Source organism: Lycium ferocissimum, chromosome 4, assembly GCF_029784015.1.
Source record: "Lycium ferocissimum isolate CSIRO_LF1 chromosome 4, AGI_CSIRO_Lferr_CH_V1, whole genome shotgun sequence".
In the NCBI taxonomy this organism is placed as follows: Eukaryota; Viridiplantae; Streptophyta; class Magnoliopsida; order Solanales; family Solanaceae; genus Lycium; species Lycium ferocissimum.
The window spans coordinates 47,451,471-47,473,551 of NC_081345.1; the positions used below are offsets into that span (position 1 = coordinate 47,451,471).

Below are 22,081 nucleotides of genomic sequence, written 5' to 3' on the forward strand. Positions count from 1 at the left end.
GATACTCAAAGCAACCTAATTGTTTGACCAAATTGGATGTTCTGAGAATATGGTGGCTGGAATGGAATCCTACTCTATCAAATGGTTCTACAAAGCTCTGAGAAGGGACTATCCTAAAGTGGTTTAAGGAGATTATTATGCAACAACTTTGGACTCCCTAAATGGCTATTCATACTGTATCTTTCTTTGAATAGGAGACTCCAGACAAAAGATAGGATTGCTTGTTGGGCAAACTTAGATGATCCTATCTGAAACTGAAGATATAGACCATATGCTATTCAAGTGTGCATATGCCACAGAGATCTAGGAGAAGCTGCTGGTATGGCAAAGCATTACAAGACCTGTTATGGGCTGGAAAGATGAAGTGCACTGGGCTATTCAGTATGCAAAGGGAAAGGCTCCAACTCAAGAAGTCTACAGGATGGCACTGGCTGGGACTGTCTACCATATGTAGAAGGAGAGAAATGCTAGAGTTTTCAAGGAAGAACATAGAACACCTGAGCAGGTTACTATAAACATTATTCAAGAGGTGCATTATAGAGCTGTTAGGATACCAAAGTTGGCTGGTTGTATGCTGAACCTTAGTTTCTATCCTTAGCAAGTAGACAACAAATAGTATAGGTGATAGTGTTGTTGCAGATGAGGCAAGTTTGGGGCTTGATGTCCAAACTGCCTGTTTTTGATATGAGCTATACAGCTTCTTACTTGGTAATATATAGTTAGTTATTTACCAAAAAAAGAAATTTGTGGGTCCCACTGTTTCTTTAACTTTTAAATTTTTCTTCTCTTTATTTATTGTCTTCTCCAATAGTACCTTCTTCTCCATTGCCACAACTTCATCCATTCAATTTACACTTCATAGTCATGATCACCATTGTTGGACTAAATGTTGGAGAGAAATAAATTGATTAATTAGATATAGACCACATAAAATCACACCTGATTACTGAAAGAATCCAAATACCCATATTCACAAAGCATAGATACAGTGGATTTGAAATAGGAACACTATGGGGAAATCTTCAAAAATCGAAAGAAATTTGCACATATTTGAAGAACATGTGTGTTTTTATTGATTTTGGGGTTAAATCTTCAGAACTCTTCAACGCCATTCTCGCCCTTGCCGCCATTGAAGCCATCTCTAAAAGCTAAAAAAAATTCAAAACTCTTTGTTAATCTCCCCCATCAAAACCAATAACAAAATCAGCCATTTTTGCATATCAATTCAACCCATTTCTTTTCTCAATCTGCCTAACAACTTTGCAATTCCAGAAACACAAAAGTACAAAGCGTATATTTTCTTTTTTCATGCCATTCTCCTTTCTTCTTTGATGTGTAAGATCTTACACTTGAACAAAGAAAGATCAAATTGATTATTGGGTTTTAAGTAGATGTGGGTTTAGTTGGTAACACCATTTTTCCTGAGGAGGGTGAGTATATGTGTTGGACATTTGATAACTAGAAAAGAAATCTGCCATAAATATGCGACACTCTATAAGCTGCCATTGCTATGGGAAAAAGAAAATATAGGGAAAGAAGGAAGAAGAAGCGAAAAACTAAAAAAACAATTTCAACGAATTTATTAAAAAAAATCATCAAATGAGGTGGACCTATCACAAGACGAGTGGTGAAACAACACTCAACTGTCAACTGGTATGGGCCAAGTAAGGTTGAACATAATTCACGTATAAGTTGTTTAGGGGGGTAAAGAATTGTCAGTAAAGTTTAATTGCTAAAATGAATTTTCGATGCAAGTTTAGGGGCAATTTTATGTCTTTTCTCCAAAATTTACTAAGAAACATTAGCCTGCCTACTCATCTACTAAAGAATGGTAGGTCTAAAATAGCTTAATTGTGACAAGCATATTATGATGTGAAACTTTACTCAATGAGAAAAAAATGCTTAATCGTTATCTCATTATCACAAGAATTAGACCTCGAGTTTAGAAGTCCAATGGTCGTTTTTGACATAATTTCCGGGCACTGACATTATAATTCATTAGAAAATTGCAAATAAGTTTGTAGTATAATAGGTAACTTTTTGGTGATGCGTTCGAAGCCGAGGCTATATCCGGTTCCGACATATCATACTGTAGAGATGTTCTAGGATACAAATGAAGACACCCCTAGTCCATGTTGTGGTCATACTCTCACTTTTGTTAGACTCGTGGTCCACGTTTTATCCTTTTTTGGGGGCCCATCGCATACACAATTCTTTTCTTTTGTCATATTGCTTTGTGATCTATTATCCCTTTGTCTAAAGATTGATACTTTGTTGTTTCTCGGACTGACAGTTAGCTTAAGTAGGTATCAATCTGATTTTAGGGTTGACTGGTTATAATTAAGTTGGTATTTAATCATTTTCAACATGCTATTTACTTGAGTTTTTGTTATGTTAAAGGATAAAAATATCGAACTTATTGTGTATATTTTAGGTTTTATTTGAAGAAGAGTTTTGAATTTGAAAAAACAAGTCAAAAAGAGACAAAATTGAAGAAAATGAGAAACCTGAATTGAGGCACAAAAGTGTCAGAAACATAAATCTTAAAATTTGATGTTGTTTTTATCATATTTTGATTGAAAATTGTGGAACTATAAAAACAGTCATGGATGGAATTATTGTAATCTTTGGCTTATTTTTCAAGTTTTGCGAGCAAGGATTCATTAATTACACCATTCGAAGAGAAGATTGAAAGCCCTTCAATAAGCACTTTTTTACGCCTTTCCTCAATTTTTTTATTTTGTATTGAATATTTAGTGGTGTAGTTTTAAATTTTAGATTTGAGTATTGTATTTAGAAACAACATTAGGGTTTGGATTAGTGTTGTTTTGCTTTTGTATTAATTAAATACTTGCTAGTTAGTGAATAAGTCTATATTTATCTTATTAATCTTGTGCTTTTATTGCTTTCCAAAGGGAGGGATCAACCCCAGGACATCCCCTATTTTTCTTAATTAAACTCGAGAGAGGATATTAGAGATTGGGCAAATTAATTAGCACAATTTGAGACTTTAAACCCCATCTAATGGGTTTGACCTAGTGATAGGATAATTCTAAGTGTGACCTAAAAATTGGATGACAAGAGGGGTTGCTTAGGATGGTAAGCACCCTTCAACCCGAAGGTTATACATTCGAGTTATCAAGGAGCCAAAAAAAAAAAAAAAAAATGGGGAGGCGTGGGGAGGGGAGGGGGGGCGAGCTCCTAGGGGAGGGAAAAAACAACCTAATTGTTCTTAATGCCTCTAGTTTGATTCAAGTGAACTAACTAAAGTAAACTCAATAAGTAGTCGAAAGACACTAGTGGGAATTGAGTTTCAAATTAGTGGTAGTTAATTAAATGCAATGGATCGTTCTTGACATTAAATAATTCTCTATTGTCCATATCCCTTGATTTCCTTGCTTGTGAATGTTATTGATCACTTTGCCCACTTTCTAGTTAGTTTTTATTTTTATTTAATCAAAAATTAAATATTGAAAAGTGTTTGGTGAGAATTCCTCACTAGCTTGATTGCTCTAATATTATTTCCTGTGAGATTCGCCTAAACTCATAGTTAGATAAATTATATAGCGACGACAATGCACACTTTCTATTTTGAGATAGATTTAAACGTCATCCGTTGGTGTAATCAATTGTATTCATTCATATAATGTTCTTACTAGAAAATTGATCAGGTGTTGTACATCTCTAATACAAATGATAGCTACTTTTAATATTTTCCTTGAGGTTGTACCGATATTTTCCTTTACATTCCTTTTCAAAAAACTGTGTCAAGATTATTTTTGTGCTTGGCCTCTTCTTAGAAATCACACTACGCACGTTCAATTAATGTGCGACACATGTCATAACTGAAAAATACTTAAAATACACCTCAATTTACAAAAAAAAATTCTTAAAAAAGATTACCCCTAGTCCTCATCTCCCAACAGGTCATTCGCACAAATGCCCCTATTTCGGGGTGGTCTTTAATTTTGTCATTCAATATTTTTGGCACGGCATAATTTAGATTTCATTTACTTTTAATTTCAATATATGTATCATAACAAACACACAAATTATGCCGGACAAGGCAAAACTTTTAACACTCAACATAATCTGAAAAACGACATATTTTTGAATTTTGATCGGTATAGTTTGCGTTTAACTTCGGCATATGTATCATAACATCCACACAAATTATGCCGGACAACGCAAAACTTTCGACACTCAACATCATCTGAAAAATACTACAAAACTTATGCCGCATAACTTAATTCCTACATAATTTTTGCCGAGCGAGACAAAAGTTCAGTTTTCGAAGATAAAAATGTTACAGAAATTATGCCCTGCGAAACAGGTCTGGAAATTTTCATTAAGTAGTGGCAAAAATAAAGGGAAAACTAACCCAAATACCCCTAAAATACAAAATAATCACCAGCCCCATGTCCCTCCTAAACTAATTACCCGTCGTACCCCCTCGGCCAAAACTATTTACCCGAGGTGCCCCCTCGCTCGAAATCCTTCCTCCATGACATCAACACCGTATATTTATATGTCGTGATTGTATCATGGAGGACTAAGAAGTCCTTCTCTTAGTCCTCATGATACCATCTCAGTATATGTATATACCACGATGGTATTCATGGTCCTGAAGAGTGTCTCATTAAAGGATTGAAGCAGTTTTCCATGATAACATCACAATATATGTACATAAAATGATGATATCATAGAAGTTTTTTTTTTTCCAAGAAAAGTGTGTCTTTTGAATAAATGAACATAATCATCCATAATATCATCTCAGTATATTTATATATCATGATGGTATCATGAAGGATTCAAAAAGCATGATCAAGCGCCTTTCATGATACCATCTCAGTATATTTATATACCATGTTGGTATCATAATTTGAGGGCATCTCGGGTAAATAATTTTAATTTTTTCTGGAGGTACGAAAGTAATGAGGGGTATGAGCGAATAATTATTTTTGTTTGAGGGGGTGCGCGTTGTTTCCCCAAAATAAACTCCACATATATGAGGAGCAAATTTTCCCTAACTCCCATTCCCCTCCAAAATATCTTCATATTCAGAGAACAGAGAAATCATCACTCTGTTCTTTGATGATAGGCTAAAACCCTAAAATTTGAATTGTACCTTCAAATAAATTTAACACAATTTATAAAATTCTCCATTAGTAATAAACTAAGCTATAGGGTGTGTTTGGTTAGAAGGAAGTTATTTTTCAATTTTTCATGTTTGGTAGGTCAAGATGTTTTGGACAATATTTTCTCTAGAAAAACAAGTTACTTAAAAATGAGAAAAATAACTTCGCTAATGAAGCCTCGGGCACAAGTTTATTTCTATTCACATGCTCAATTATCGTGTACAATATGTGAGCGTCACTTAATCAAAATGGTGTTTACTAGATACGCTTTTAACAAAAATGGTGCGTACAACAATTTTCATGATCAAGAAGTGTGTACAGAGGATTTGAGTATAAGCTCGAGGGGAAATTTATGTATTAAACCTATCTTAAATAAAGGAAAAAATTTAATGTCCAATAGGAAGATAGATTGAAAATAGAGCAAAAGTGACCCCCAAGGATATGATGCAGTGGTAAAGGAAGTGAGTTGAAAACCGCGAGCTCTCAAATTTAAAATTCAACGTAGATCCTGAATTTGATTCTCTTTCCGGATAAAAAAAAGTGTCCACTTAGCCATTTACACACCCTTAAGAAAATACTAACTTCTGGACAAAAATGGATAATTTAACTAAACTGCCCCTAATTAAATAGATATTGAGATTTGATCACATAATACTTAATAGGGGCTTTCTTGATTTGATAAGTGGACACTCTTTTTGACTCAAGAATAAAAGGCTAAGCGGACACTCTTTTTTAATAGAGAGTATATTTTTATATATAGAAATAATTCAACTTAAAACTTTCCCTTTTTTACTCATAATGAAATAATTTACAACTACACAAACATATACGACTTGTTTTAGAGCATAAATTTCCAAAGTCTTTCTCTCACTGTACTCCCCTATTGTTCACTTTTACATGTTCACTATGAATTTTTCACTGCTCTTAAAAAATAATAAATGAAGTGTGTAATTTACCATAATACTCATATTAATTGATTTATAGTTTTATTGGACTTGAAATGTGATTTGAAATGAGTATTTATTGGATAAAATTTAAAATAAACTGTCTTTTCTTAACGTGTTAAAAGTGACAAGTAAAAGTGAAAATCTATTTTTACAATATAAAGTAAATGGAGGGAGTATTCCCTTCGTTCACTTTTACTTCTCAGTATTCTAAAAATAAATTTTTACTTTTAAAACTTGTCATTTTTAGCATATCAAAATAAGAAAAAAAATTTCTTCTATTTTACCCATAGTATTAATTACTCATTTCAAATTATTTTTAAAATTTAATAAAAATATACATTAATTAATATGAACATATTAGTAAATTATGTATTTCACTTATTATTTCTTAAACAACTTAAAAATTCAAAGTAGGCACGTAAAAGTGAACTGAGAGAGTACTTTATTAGGTGGGGTGCAAGTGTAAATGTGTCATTTTCACATTTTCATAGTAGTACAAAACATATCAAAATTCAACTAGTTCGTAGGTTTCCCATAGTTTGCTTCCTATGTCGACGATTCTTGATTCACTCGCCTTCTCTTCTTCCCTTTTTTCCTCTAATAATCTCCGCCCATCGCCACCGTGTTCCGCCACATGGCACCGCCGTTCCTCTCTCAAATTCACCGGTTTTTCAAGATCCTATACAACAACAACAACAAATGATTTTAATAATAATAAAGTTTCATTTGTATCTTCTTCTTCTTCTTCCAGATTTTGTCGCCATATAAGTAGTGTTTCTGGTGAAGCTTCTGATATCGCTTTCGATGGTTCGTTCCGTTTATTCCTCTTTTTAATGCTTTTTTACTACTCTTTGTCTGTCTCAATTTACGTGATACTTTTTCCTTTCTCGAGATTTAGACTAGGTGAACTGTAACATTTTAAAATGGTGTACTTTTTTTTTTCCTCCTATCTTATTGACATGAGAAAGAATTGCATTTTATAATATTTTTCGTTTAGCGGTTGAATATCGAAATATAGTTTAAATATATTGAGTTGATCTAATCAACTTAGTTTGCATTAGTTAAATTGACTCTCGATAAACATAAATTGTCACTTTAATTGGGATGGTTTACTATGTAGATTATATGTTGTGATACACTAGGTTATTGCTAACGAAAATTGACTGCAATTTAATAACAAGCTGTTTGTGGTTTTTCAATTTATATATAGTGTAAACCTTTTTGTATATATATATATATATATATATATATGCATCCTTGTGTTATCTTTTTTATCCTCTATTTTCTTTGATTGTGTAATTGTGTGCTAGTTAACTCACGATCTTCCACGATAGAATCAAAAGCCTCTGAGGACTAGTTTGGTGCAATCTAAATCCACTTCTGAAAATCATGGATCCCTAACTTTTCATTGTTGTTGCTTCTTCTCCTTGTAAATCGGTTGACATTACCTATACATAAAGTACATTTTCAGTTCTTTATGTTGCTTAGTTGATTAATATGGAACTGCTTTTGTAGACTATTTTCATTCTTAGCTTGGGAAGCAAAAGAGTGGGCCTTTTTTTTTTTTTTTCTTGATATTGCAAACTCCACCCCAAAACTTCCCTACCTAGGTGCATGGACCCCCAAGATTAGACTGATCACAGAGGAATACGGAAGGAGGCCTCGAGTAGAGGCGAATCTAGGATTTTTGGAACATGGGTGCACTATCAAAGAAAGGAGGAAAAAATGTATTTAGTGGGAATATCCTTGTTGCTCTTGGTAAATAACTAAGCTTTTTACCAAGTACACCATTAAGCCCTTTTGTAGCATGGATGCCATTTAGATCAATTTAGAAAATATGTACATAAAATATCTATTTTGGCGTAAAGAAAATGGGTTCACGTGCCCAAATTTGAACATAAATTACCGTCTCGAGTATAATAGCGCGGTAATAACAGAAGGCAAACCGATCATCGTTAAGATATGAAATTTTTTTTTTTGAGTCATTTAAAGAAAGACGAAATATATGCAACAGTTATAGTCAAGTACTTCATAAAGTAGGAGAGAATAAAGATCATATAGAACAGGACCAGGATAACAATAAGGGGGATATGGTAGTTTAAGTTTCAGCTAATAGCTTATTGCATTTCTAAAATGTTTGCTTACTTCCTCTGGGCCCTGAAATCAGCGGCAAATATTGGATGTGTCTCTGGCTGTTAGGAAGGTCAAGGAATACTGCCAGCTTACTCATCTAAGGGTTAGTTTCAAATATATGTGGAGTGGATGTACTTTTGATGCTTCGTCGTCACTGAAATATTCTGGATTATGTAGTAGGAGGTGAATTTTCTAGGTTAGGTGATTATTTAGTATATGGAATGAAAAGACATGTAATTTAACAACGGCCACATCTTCCTTAGGGCAAATTAAGAAGGCATGCAGGACCGAGAGACTAATCCCGACATGGTGTTACTATCATCTGTTGCAATCCTCAGAACTGCGTAGCTGATATGATACATGCTCAATTGAAGGGCTGGACAGATTCTTGGAGAATCATTCAGTACCATGAGAGGCACATACTGAGGAAAATTTAGGTAGTCTGAGCTGGAGAAGTCAAATATCTCATGAAAAACATGGTGTAGCACAAAATGCTATAGGGGACTGTCTGATTAAGTGTTATCTACGAGAGGAGTTTTGACAATTAGAAGCTAGATTAGTCTGTAGGGAGAGATGTTTAGCATTTAGTTTGAAAAATTCATTGAGGGATTGAGATGGATAAGTCCAGTATTTAAGCTAAAACCTTTTCAAGTAATTTTTAAAACCTGCTTGTCCAAACATGTATCCGGCTGTTCCCCTGCTATAACAATTTATGTCTCAGAAATGCGGGGTTGCTTGATTCTTTTTTTTTTTTTTGAAACTGAAAAAAAAAAAAAAAATAATCAAGCAGCCACTCTGAAGGACATCCCCGAGGGCCTGCAGGCTGCAGTACAGTTCGAAACTCTGCAGATAATGGGTCCGATAATGTTTTCTGTTTTCTTGATTCGAAAAGGACATTACATCAGTATACCAGATAATCAGATTACAAAATCAGAAAATAAAGATCATAAAACAAGCTTGTGACATGCTTTTTGTCCTACATTTATTGTGACTTTTTTTTTTCCAACTACATTTGTTGTGGTTATTTGGATATTATTGAACTTGTAAGGAGTTCTTTCTTGCGGTTCCTCTTTTCCCTTCTTTTTGGGTTTGGCCATCATGTTAAAATCATCCGAAGTAGATAAGGGGCTTGGATTTGGGATTATATGTTGTGTTTGCAGCAAACTGATGGTAGAGCAGCTAGGGGCTTATCGAGAAGAAAGGTGATTGATAGTGTGAACAGGTGTTTGCATTGTCTATCATCTATTACTCCCTCTCGTTTCAATTTGTTTGTCTTACGTCCCTTTTTAGTCTGTTTAAAAAAGAGAATGTCTTTCCTAATTTGGCAACTCTTTAAGTCCAACATCTCACATGGCATGTTTAAGACCACAAGATTAAAGGGCATTTTGGTGCTTATCAATATCTTTAGTTTAAGACCACGAGATTCAAAAGTCTTTCTGCTACTCTTTTCCTTATCAAAAAAATGAGATTCAAAAGTCTTTTTAGTTCTTAAACTTCGTGCCCAGTCAAACTTAGACAAACAAAGTACAATGGATGAAGTATGATTCTGTCGAGAGAGGGATACGAGGCAATTAGCAAATGGTCGTCTTTTCATAGTAGTACAAAACATAGAAAAAGTCAACTAGTTCGTAGGTTTCCCATAGTTTGCTTCCTATGTCGACGATTCTTGATTCACTCGCCATCTCTTCCTCCATTTTTTCCTCTAATAATCTCCGCTCTTTGCCGCCGTGTTCCGCCACATGGAACCGCCGTTCCTCTCTCAAATTCACCGGGTTTTCAAGATCCTATACAACAACAACAAAAAATCATTTTAGTAATAATAAAGTTTCACTTGTATCTTCTTCTTCGTCAAGGATTTATCGTCGCATTAAATAGTGTTTCTGGTGAAGCTTCTGATATCTCCTTCGATGGTTCGTTTCCCATTCATTCCCCTTTTTAGAGCTTTTTTTGAAACTCACTTTATGTGATATTTTTTTGACTTTTATGCGATATTTTTTTTAATACTCTTTATGGTTTGTTCCTCTTCAATGCTTTTTTACTATTCCCTCTTTTGATGCTTTTTTACTATTTCCTTTTTAATGTCCCAATTTATGTGATATTTTTCGCTTTTATGGTTTGTTCCTGTTCATTCCCCTTTTTAATGCCTTTTTACTACTTTCTGTCTCAATTTATGTGATATTTTTCGCTTTTATGGTTTGTTCGTGTTCATTCCCCTTTTTAATGCTTTTTTACTACTCTCTGTTTCAATTTATGTGATATTTTTCGCTTTTATGGTTTGTTCCTATTCATTTCCTCTTTTTAATGCTTTTTTACTACTCCATCTGTTTCAATTTATGTGATACCTTTGGCTTTTCGAGATTCAAACTGAGTCAGCTTTGATGAACATTTTAAAATGTAAGAATTGCATCTCATAGTATTTTTTGCATAGTTTTTGAATTTCTATATTTTAATTTGAAAATATTGATTTGATCTAAATCAATTTAGCTTCGAAGATAAGTTGAATGACTGTCGATAAGTAAAAACTGTCACATAAATTGTGTGACATTTTTTTTCGCTTTTCGTATGTTCAGACTGGGTGAACTTTGATGAACATTTTGAAATGTTTTTTTTTTTTTTCATATTGAAATGAGAAAAATTGCATCATATGGTGTTTTAGTATAGTTTCTGAATATCTAAATTTTAGTTTTAAGATATTGAGTTGATCTAATTCAATTTAGTTTGAAAGATTGGTTGAATTGACTCTCAATAAGGGAAAACTGTCACATAAATTGGGACAGAGGGAGTATTAGATTTCTCAGAAGATTCATCTTTTTTTATTTTTTTGAATTTCCGGCTGCAATTGTTTGCTATGTAGATTTATGTGTTTTTGCGATACATTAGTTAAGGGCTAATGAAAATTGACTGCGATGTAATAAGAAGCTGTTTGTTTTTTCACTCATGTTATATTATTCAACTTATATAGTGTAAACGAGTTTGAATATAATCTATATGCATCCAATCCCGTTTGGCCGACCTCGTTAAATCCTTGTGTAATTGTTTTTTTTCTCTATTTGATTTGATTGTGTGACTGTGTGATTGTGAGATAGTTAACCCACGATCTTCCGCAACAGAATCCAACGTCTCTAAGGACTAGTTTGGTGCAATCTAAATCCGCTTCTTAAAATAACGGATCCGCCTTTGTCGATAAATCACAGCCCAGCTTAACATTTCAATGTTGTTGCTTCTTGTAAATGGGTTGATATCACCTACACACTAAGTACATTTGAGCTCCCTATGTTGCTTAGTTGAATAATATGCAACTGCTTTTGTAGACCATTTTCATTTAGCCTGAGAAGCAAAAGAATGGGCCTTTTTTTGTTTTTCTTGATATTGTAAACTCCGTCCCAGAACTTCCCTACCCAGGCGCATGGACCCCCAAGACTAAACCAATCACAAAGGATTACAGGGGGTGAATTTTCTTGGTTAGGTGATTACTTAGTATAGGACATGAAATGACATGTGATTTAACAATAGTCATATCTTCTTGATGGGAAAATCAAGATGGCATGAAGGACCAAAAGATCTAACCGACATGGTATTTCTATCAGCTGTTGAAATCCTCAGAACTGCTTAGCTGATTTCAGACATACTTGATTGAAGGGATGGACAAAGATTCTTGGAGAATCGTCCAGTACAATGAGAAGCACATCTAGGTAAGGAGGAAAAATTTAGGTAGTCTGAGCTGAAGAAGTGAATATCTCATGAAAAATATGATGTAGAATAAAATGCTATGGAGCACTGTCTGAATCAAGTGTTATCTACGAGAGGAGTTTTGACAAATAGAAGGTAGATTAGTCTGTAGAGCGAGTGTTTAGCATTTGTTTTGAATATTTCATTGAAGGTTTGAGATGGATACGTCCAGTCAACTTTTCAATTAATATTTAATACCCGAGAGCTTTTCCCAAACACAGATAAGTCCTTCAGAATTTCTGCTTGATTCTTTGTATGAACATTTTAGTCATATAGTTGGTGGAACACGAATGTCGAGGAAAACAGACCTATTCTATGCCCTTCAGAATGGCCCTCATCACCATTCTTTGGGGACTGGAAAATGCCTTAGTGAAGATAAAATATTTTTTTGAGAATGCTTGTTAATACCTCAGTGAAGATAATGTGATATCTTTTTCTTTTTACAACCAAGAAATCCCTAGGACCTCCAGGCTGCAGCACAGTTCGGAACTCTGTGGATAATGGGCCCGATAAAGTTTTCTATTTTCTTGTTTCCAAAAAGACATGACATTGGTAAACCAGATAATCAGGGGACAAAATCAGAAAATAAAGATCGCATAGAACAAACTAGTGACATGCTTTTTGTCCTACATTTATTGTGACTATTTTTTTCAACTACATTTATTGTGATTATTTGGATCTTATTCAACTTGTAAGGAGTTGCTCTTTTCTCTTCTTTTTGTGTTTGGCCATCATGTTAAATCATCCGAAGTAGATAAGGGGCTTGGGTTTGGGATTATATGTTGTGTTTGCTGCAAAACTGATGGTAGAGCAGCTAGGGGCTTATTGAGAAGAAAGGTGATTGATAGTCTTAACAGGTGTTTGCATTGTCTATCATCTATTACTCCCTCTGTTTTAATTTGTTTGTCTTACTTTTCTTTTTAGTCTGTTTAAAAAAGAATGTATCTTTCCTAATTTTGGCAACTCTTTAATTTCAACATCTCACATGGCATACTCAAGACCACAAGAGTAAAGGACATTTTGATACATTATGCATATCTTTAGTTTAAGATCATAAGATTCAAAAGTCTTTTTTACTTTCTTAAACTTCGTGTCTAGTCAAACTTAGACAAACAAATTTAAAACAGATGGAGTATGATTCTCTCTAGAGAGGGATACGAGGCAATTAGCAAATGGGCATCTTTCTCTAGGGGGGTAGTGGCTCATTAAGCTTGCAAAGTCTCTCTTCTTAGAGAGACGGTGATATGACTATTTTGAGTGGTGGCGTATTTCTAGGTCAGTGGCTTGTTAAGTTGACATTATATGTATACTTGAAAGATATTGATGTGGCTATATTGCATGTGACCACAGTTGAGGAGCAAGCATGTTGGTTATGGTTGATATAAAAACTGTGTGGCCTTAAAGCTGTGGTAATAAAAAATACTAAGTGATTTTCATGGTAGGAGATCATAGGAAGATAGTGACTGGCCTTGGAGCAAAGGACTGCTCATAGTAAAATTGAAAGCTTCTAGAGCTAGTGTGAGCTAAAGAAAGGAACATCTTCTTTTTGATGATTTTTTAGCAAACAAGTTTTGTTCCACGTGCTGTGAAGGATAAGAATGATTTGTGCAATACTTCTCCATAATGACAAACAAGTTTGCTAGCTCGTGTACTTTATATTTCTTGTAATTATCTTTTTCTAACTCTCTTGGGGCAAAAGAAATGAGAATTGTTGGACACAATTGGTTACTTACAACTTGAATTTTATTACTCTCTCTGTTTACTTTTACTTGTCCGGTATTCTAAAAATACATGTTCACTTTTACTAATTCTTTTCCCGTTTTACCCTTAACATTTATTTCCTAATTCATTTACCAAGACTTCTTGGAATGTTAATGGTCAACTTTAGCTAACCAATGTTTAACATTGGGATTGACACATGACTGAACCTCTTCATTAACCCACTTACTACCTTAGAAATATATGGAGAACTTACTCCTCTTAAAGTCATCTTTTGTTCTCTAAAACAAAAGGGCAGCCCGATGCACTAAGCTCCCGCTATGCGCGGGGTCCGGTTCTCTACTTTGGAATATTTTGATGATTGTATCTTGTAATCATTGGTGCTTGAACTCTCACTTTCGTGGAGCATTTTTTATAGAGTAATGTTTTGGTGGGAAAATAAAATTATTGTATAAAATGAAAAAGTCTAAATTGTTTGACTCCAAAAAAAAATTCAAGTTTTTAAACTAAAGAGACGGATGAGTTATGCAAAGTGTTGATATCTATAAAAAATTAATGTTGAAACTTGGAACATCATATTGGCTTTAATTATCAAGTTTGGGACTTTGATTTCAATTATTGAGACTTAGGTATCAATTAATATGGGTATTGTGGTAAAATAGCCATGTCAATCATTGTTTCTTAAGGAGCTGCAAAGTCCAAACTGGACAAGTAAAAGTGAAAGGAGGGAGTAATATCTAAGATATTTCAATGAAGAATCTGGAGGATTCAAAGAGTTGTAGACAATTGAAAGTAGAACTCTAGGAGTGAGAAGCCTAGAAGCATTCTAGAAGTTACATATCTAGAATTAAGTGGAAGGTGTAATTCTGGAATATTACCTCCACTAGATCTTTCCATCACCACCTATAAAAGAGGTGGTCATTTGAATTGTATGTGTTCTCAAACAAAGAGTGTGCGCTCTAAGTAAAGAGTGAGTGCTCAAGCAAGCAAGATGTGAGGGCTCAAGTGAGAAATAAGAGAGAGCAACAAAGAGAGTTGCTAAGTGTGAATGCAATAGAAAGTGAGTGTAAGAATTGCAAGACCGAAGCTGGTCCTTACTTTGTAATATTCCACCGTTCACTTTTACTTGTCTAGTTTGGACTTTCCATGCCCCTTAAGAAACAATGATTGACATGACTGTTTTTTTTTTTTACCACAATACCAATATTAATAGGTGCTTAATCTCAATAATTGAAATCAAAGTACCAAACCTGGTTATTAAAGCCAATATGATGTTCCAAGTTTCAACATTAATTTTTTTTATAGATTTCGTAAAATTTATTTTTGTAAGATTTAAGCACTTTACATAACTCATTTGTCTCGTTAGTTTAAAAGCTTGAAATCTTTTTGGAGCCAAACAATTTAGACTTTGTAAATTTATACAATAATTTAAGTTTCCCGTCAAAACATTAGTCTATAAAGAATGTTTCACTGTAGTGAGAGTTCAAACAACAATAGATACAAGATACAATTATTCCAAAGCAGAAAATAAAAGATGACTTTAAGTGGAGTAAGTTACTCCATATTTTTAATACGGTAACGGTAGTAAGTGGGTTAATAAAAAGGTTGAGTCATGTGCCAATCCCAATATTAAGCATTGGTTAGCTAAAATTGACCATTAACATTTCAAGAAGTCTTGGTAAATGAATTAGGAAATAAATGTTAAGGGTAAAACAGGAAAAAAAAATGCTTTCTCTCGATATGCTAAAAGTGAAAATGTATTTTTAGAATACTGAACAAGTAAAAGTGAACAGAGGGCGTAATTAATTGGTGATGAATTCTTGACAAGGAATTCCCTTCCCTTCAGATGGGCCTGGGATGCAATGTAGAGTAATGAAAAAGACTGCTATGAATTTTCTTCCAGCAAATACACCAAATAAGCATTAATGTAAAAATTGTTTGCTTTCCCTGGTGGATGTTGAGAGGCTGTGCAGTGAGTCACAATTGATCAGTTAGCTTAAATGTCCTTGGATGCAAGATGAGGAAAAAAGGGAAGTTGCGGAAGAAAACATTTGAGCTATCCATTTGATTCTTAGCTTTTTGTCATTCAATGAATGCATAATTTTTCAGATTTACTTTCTCCAAATGAGATGTAGAACTTGCAAGTATTAGGTTCTTGAGACCTTTTACTGATGTTATTGCTTCCTCACATTTAGATTGAACCTCAGCAATTTATCCTGTGGTTTCACATGTGATTCCGAAAAGAATTGAGTGTACGTCTATTTTGTTGAAAGCTTGGACTAGTAAATTTTCTCGATATGATTCTATAACTCACACTTCCTAAGTGCCTGTAATATATTTATATTCAAATTGTTGCTGTTACTAGTGTGAAGGTAGCCAATCTTTGTTTTTTCATTTCTTAGAAACTGTTTTAGATGGTATTCTTCTTTATGATACAGGAGTAGATGAATAAAAATTCCTTCTGGTGTTATGAATGTTCTTTTTGCTTGGCTTTTGGGGATGGGATGGGGTGTGTGTGTGTGTGGAGGGAGACTGAATACAAACTTAAAATAATGAAGGGTGTCTTAGTGTACACTAAGGGGTCGTTTGGTAGGATGTATTAGGTAAAATAATGTTGGTATAAAACTTTACTACAATGTTTGGTTGCAAATTTATGTCTGGTACAACAATTACCAGTATTACTTATACACCCTGTTCAGTACTATTCTTATATGTATAGAACCTATTCAGTATTATTTAGAAATTGTGTGATGCATGCTATTTTTAATACAACAAACCGTCAGAATAATAATCTCAACATTACTAATCCCAGCATAACTTTTCTTCGAACCAAACGACCCCTAAGTATTGTACTTGGAGGCAACATTAGTCTCTTTTTTTTTTTTTGAAGTGATGAATTCATCAGTGGTTGGAAGTTTTCTTGAACTGGTGAATTTTTTTTTGCTTCCTGGTCAAACTTTACCTAATCTTCTTCTGTTGGTTCATTTTCTTCTTCTTTTCAGTTCCTACCGTGACAGAAGAAACATGGGATTCGCTTGTTCTCAACGCTACTGAACCTGTGGTGGTCGAGTTTTGGGCTCCCTGGTGTGGACCATGTCGCATGTTCCATCCAGTAATCAGTGAACTGGCAAAGCAATATGTAGGAAGAGCAAGGTGCCTCAAATTGAATACCGATGACAGTCCTTCTGTAGCATCCAGATATGGAATCCGAAGCATCCCAACAATCATGATCTTCGTTAACGGAGAGAAGAAAGATGCTATCATTGGTGCTGTACCAAAAACCAGTCTAACTGCCAGCATAGACAAATACTTGTAGAAGCTGTTGAATGGTAAGCCAAAGGTACACTTGGTTTTGTTGTCATAGTGATACTAGATTTTCCTTTCCTGTTATAGTATCACTATCTGTTAACCCTCAAGATGTTGAATGGATCCTGTACTAGATTTCAGTCAATTATATGAAGTCCATTGTTTTTTGTTTTCTGGTCTTTAATCGATGTTTTTACCGGAATGAGAGGCGTTAATATTGAACCATAAAAGTATATTCCGCCTGAATATTCAAATTTGGGTTGGCGATATTGGATTAAAGTTGTAGCTCTATCCACCTTCGCGCAAGCAAACTTTGGGCGGGTTGATTCACGATCATATATTATGGCATTAACATGTTTTGACCATGGATATGTAGCTCATGCAACACAGAGTCCTGTCCTATTACTCATCTTATGTTGACCAAGTATATTTGGACGAGTTAGGTTATGATCCCGGGACTTATCCATATTTATTTAAATCACTGGATGTGGAGTTTCTTTACATTTATTATGTACTCCCTCCGTCCATTTTTTACTTGTCCTCTATACAACAACAACAACAACAACCACCCAGTGAAATCCCACACCGTGAGGTCTGGGGAGGGTAGAGTGTACGCAAACGACTCTACCAAGGTAGGACGGTACTGCTTTCCGAAAGACCCTCGGCTCAATAGAAATCATAAAAGCATAAAAGCATAAAAAGAGGTCAGATAAGGCCAAGAGATTCAAAGCGATATGGAAATGCAAATAACTAAAGCGACTAAGCCATGATGAAGCAGTTTGTAAAGGAGCGAGCTATCACGTATAAAATAAGATAATCAAAATACGTAATAACAAATAGTAGCGAAATCAAAGCACAAGAACTTATATCGCGATAAAGTGACTACTAATATGAAAGGATAAACGTTACTATCTACTAGCCTAATCCGAGTCTCTACTCTAATCCGAGTCCTCCATATCCCTCCTATCTAAGGTCATGTACCTCTTCCGAAACCATCTATGGCCAACCTCTCACACCTCCGCACCGGGACATCTCGTGTCTTTCCTCTTCACATATATCTCGGTCTCGCTTCCCGCATCTTCTAATCACCTCTCCCCAATCTTCGTGTGCCTACACATCCATCTCAACATTCTCATCTCAAAACTTGTATAATAGACAACACTCCGCCCCATACAACATAGTCGGTCTAACCACCACTTTGTAGAATTTGCCTTTAAGTTGTAGTGGCACCTTCTTATCACATAGCACTCTGGAAGCGAGCCTCCATTTCATCCACCCTGCCCTAATACGGTGTGTGACATCATCGTCAATCTCCCCACTGACTTGTATAATAGACCCAAGATACCTGAAACTACTTGTCTTCTGGATGACACACGGGTACCAAGCCTCACTTCCACGCCAGCCTTTTGAGGTGCTTCACTGAACTTGCACTCCAAGTACTGCCTCGGTCCTACTCACTTGAATCCTTTACACTTCGAGTTTGACGCCAACCCTCCCGGCTTAGCGTTGACTCCGCTACGAGTCTCGTCGATCAAGACTATGTCATCCGCGAAAAGCATACACCATGGCACCTCACCTTGAATATGCCGCGTCAATTCATCCATCGCCAAGGCAAATAAAAACGGACTAAGAGCTGATCCTTGATGCAACCCCATCACAACTGAGAAGTGCTCTGAGTCTCCTCCTACTGTCCTTATCTTGGTCTTGGCTCCCTCATACATGTCCTTGATCACCCTAATGTACGCCACAGGTACACCTTTAGCCTCCAAGCATCTCCATAGGATCTCCCTTGGAACTTTGTCGTAAGCCTTTTCCAGGTCGACGAATACCATGTGTAGGTCTCTCTTCCTCTCCCTATACTGCTCCACCAGTCTCCTTACAAGATGCATGGCTTCTGTAGCTGAGCGTTTCGGCATGAATCCGAACTGGTTCTCTGAAATAGATACGCCTCTCCTCACCCTCATCTCCACCACCCTTTTCCCACACTTTCATAGTATGGCTTAGCGACTTGATACCTCTATAGTTGTTGCAACTCTCCGGATATCGCCCTTGTTCTTGTATAGGGGATCATTACACTCGACCTCCATTCTTCGGCATCATTGCCGTCATAAAGATGACATTAAACAACCTAGTCGCCCACTCCAAACCTCGCCGAGCCCGCAATTTTCCAAAATTCTCCGGAATCTTGTCGGTCCCGTCGCTCTTTCCCGCGCATCCTACGAACAACACCCTTAACCTCCTCAACTTTAATACTCCCCGCAATACCCAAAATCGCGACGCTCCCCGTATGTTCTAAATCTCCCAACACAATGTCCCCGTCCCCTTCTTCATTCAAGAGTTTGTGGAAATATGACCGCCATCTCCGTCTAATGCGAGCCTCTTCTACCAATACTTTGCCATGCTCGTCCTTGATGCACTTCACTTGATCCAAATCACATGCCCTCCCTCCCTCGCCTTGGCTAGCCTGAACAATTTCTTATCCCCGCCTTTTTCCTCTAGTTCGGCATAAAGGCGTTCAAAAGCTGCCGTTTTTGCCATCGAAACCGCCAACTTCGCCTCCTTCCTCGCCATCTTATAAAGTTCCCTATTCGTCCACTTCTCCACCTCATCCTCGCTTTCTATCAACTTCGCATACGCCACCTTCTTTGCTTCCACCTTCCTTTGCACTTCTCCATTCCACCACCAATCCCCTCGATGCCCACCACGACTCACCGTCGAGACCCCCAGCACTTCCCTAGCTACTACCCTAATGCAACTAGCCGTTCTATCCCACATACTAGTCGCATACCCACTACTATCCCAGGCCCCCATAGTCTACAATTTCTCTCCCATCTCCAGGGCACTAGTCATGATCAAACTCCTCCATCTGATCCTAGGCCGATCACCCACGGCCCTCTTCTTTCTCGTCATCTTGATCCCTAAATCCATCACCAAGAGCTTATGCATGTTGTAAGGTTGTCGCTCGATGACCTTACAGTCTTTGCATAGACCTTTATCATCCTTCGTAAGGAGTAGAAAGTCTATCTGAGTCTTAGCCACCGAACTACGGAAGGTTACCAAGTGCTCCTCCTTCTTTGGGAAACTCGAATTGGGTATCACTAACCCAAAAGCTCTTGCGAAATCCAAAAGTGCGACTCCTCCTCCATTCCTGGCTCCGAAGCCAAAACCTCCATGCACATCATCATAACCCCCCGAAATAGGCCCGATGTGCCCATTGAAATCACCTCCCACGAATAGCTTCTCAGTAGGCCGTATGCCTCCCACTACCTCGTCCAAATCCTCCCAAAATCTCTCTTCTCCTCCTCGCCTAAGCCCGCTTGCGGCGCATACGCACCAATGATGTTCAAAGTAAGCCCTTCAACGACCACCTTAATCGACATCATCCTATCGGTGACCCTCCTAACCTCTACCACCGATCCTCAAATCACTATCTACTAAAATGCCTACCCCATTCCTATAGTTCGACCTACCGCAGAACCAAACATACCCATCTACCTTCTTAGGCTTTGGGGCCTACCCATTTGGTCTCTCAACACAAGCTATATTAATCTTCCTCTTCTTAAGAATCTTAACTAGCTCTATGGACTTCCCCCCCGTTAACGTCCCAATATTCCAAGAACCTACTCTCGGCCCAGACACTCCTCTCACCCACTTACCACTCCCAACCCTCCCGACGAGAACATGACTCCTAGTCTACCATCAATAACCAAAGCCACGAAAGCTAGTATGAACTAATAAATTATTGAAAGGACTACGATCCGCAAAATATAACTACGGTGTATGGACAAAGAATGGATACGAACAACCGGGAGGTACCATTTCGGCTGAACCGAACTGTTCGCTTTCGAAAAAACAACGTTCACCGCCGAGTTACCGTTCACCGCCGAGTAATGTTCACAAAGACCCGAAAGGAGAAGAGAGAGAGAGGAGGGGAAAAGGAAAAAAAAAAAAAAGAAAATGGGGGGAGAAATGGGAGAGCGGATCGTCCCCCGAAAAATGACGGCGGAAAAACTCGCCGGCGTCGAATCGGCGGTGTTCGGCGCATGGAAGCGCCGATGCGAGATAAAAAGGGGAAAAAAAGGAGAGGTATAGAAGAAGAAGAAGAAGAAGAGAGAGAGAGAGAAAAGTAGATCTGGCGAGAAAAGTGGCCGGCGTTACACAGTCGCCGACGTTAACGATCCGCCGATCGCCGGAACAAAGAGTTTTAAAAACAAGTACAATGACCGTTATAAGAGAGAGAGAGAGTAGAGAGAGAAGAGAGTAAAAACAGAAAATAAAATGCCTCTCAATATAAAAGTTCACTTTTTTTTTTTTGAGTTAAAAAGTAGATGTCCACTTTTTCTTGTCCAGTTTAGAAAATCAAGATAGAATTTAACACTTAGTTCCTAATTTGCCCTTATTATTTACTTTAATCATTTCTCAATGCATTTCCCAAAACATTATATTTATTATATTCAGAGGGTGATATAGTAAAATTGTCATTTTATTTTAGACTGATATAAGGCGTAAGTCAATACGACGCCAAAAAATGGACGGAGGGAGTACATAATAAGTGTAATGAAACTCCACATCCAGTGATTTAAATATCAAGTCCACCTTCATCACCTCTTGAGACTCTATACTGTGTCGAACTGCTCTTCTAGAAATAAAGTCATTTTGAAGGTTTGAATTACTACTATTAAGGAGAGTGAGATAATGATGAAAGAGGGGTGGAATTATATATTCTGTAATTTTTACTACATGCTGAATGGTAGAGGCTTACATTATAGACGAAAATTGACACCCGAAGAAAAAAAAAAAAAAAAAGAGAGGGAGAGAAGAAGAATTAGGATGGTAGATGTATTGCATCCAAATGTCAAGTCCCTCAATGATAGAACTCTTTGTTTATGACTCTGATTGTTTTCACGTATTTTAGCTACTTATTTTATTTGGGTGTTCGCTGTCTCCTACAAGCACAAATATCGAAAGAACTTTCTTCTACTAAAATTTAGACAAATGAAGAAAAAAATCACTTACTTCAATGTTCCTGTTCGTATGTATACTTTCCTTTTTAGTCTAGATAGATTAATATTTTTTATATTTAGAAATAATTTTATTTTGAACTTCTCC

At 36.3% G+C, this 22,081-nt stretch overlaps 1 protein-coding gene across 3 annotated transcripts; it reads left to right on the forward strand.

Moving 5' to 3' along the window:
• The first annotated feature begins 6,537 nt into the window (after positions 1 to 6,537).
• LOC132053366 (thioredoxin M5, chloroplastic-like) lies at positions 6,538 to 17,151 on the forward strand. Of its 3 annotated transcripts, XM_059445359.1 has the most exons (3): positions 6,553 to 6,768; positions 10,013 to 10,128; positions 16,669 to 17,151. In XM_059445359.1, the coding sequence occupies exon 3, from the start codon at positions 16,767 to 16,769 to the stop codon at positions 16,980 to 16,982; it is 216 nt and encodes a 71-aa protein (XP_059301342.1). In that variant the 5' UTR covers positions 6,553 to 6,768; positions 10,013 to 10,128; positions 16,669 to 16,766; the 3' UTR covers positions 16,983 to 17,151. The 3 variants fall into 3 exon arrangements, with proteins under 3 accessions (XP_059301341.1, XP_059301342.1, XP_059301344.1); XM_059445358.1 differs by lacking the exon at positions 10,013 to 10,128 and having other exon boundaries at positions 6,538 to 6,892; XM_059445361.1 differs by lacking the exon at positions 6,553 to 6,768 and having other exon boundaries at positions 9,812 to 10,128.
• Positions 17,152 to 22,081: the final 4,930 nt, after the last annotated feature.

Excerpts from the sequence above, each read along its gene's own strand:
- LOC132053366 (XM_059445358.1), top strand. The coding sequence starts at position 6,634 with ATGTCGACGATTCTTGATTCACTCGCCTTCTCTTCTTCCCTTTTTTCC. Across the intron at positions 6,893-16,668 it reads TTCTGATATCGCTTTCGATG|TTCCTACCGTGACAGAAGAA; the intron begins GTTCGTTCCGTT and ends TCTTCTTTTCAG.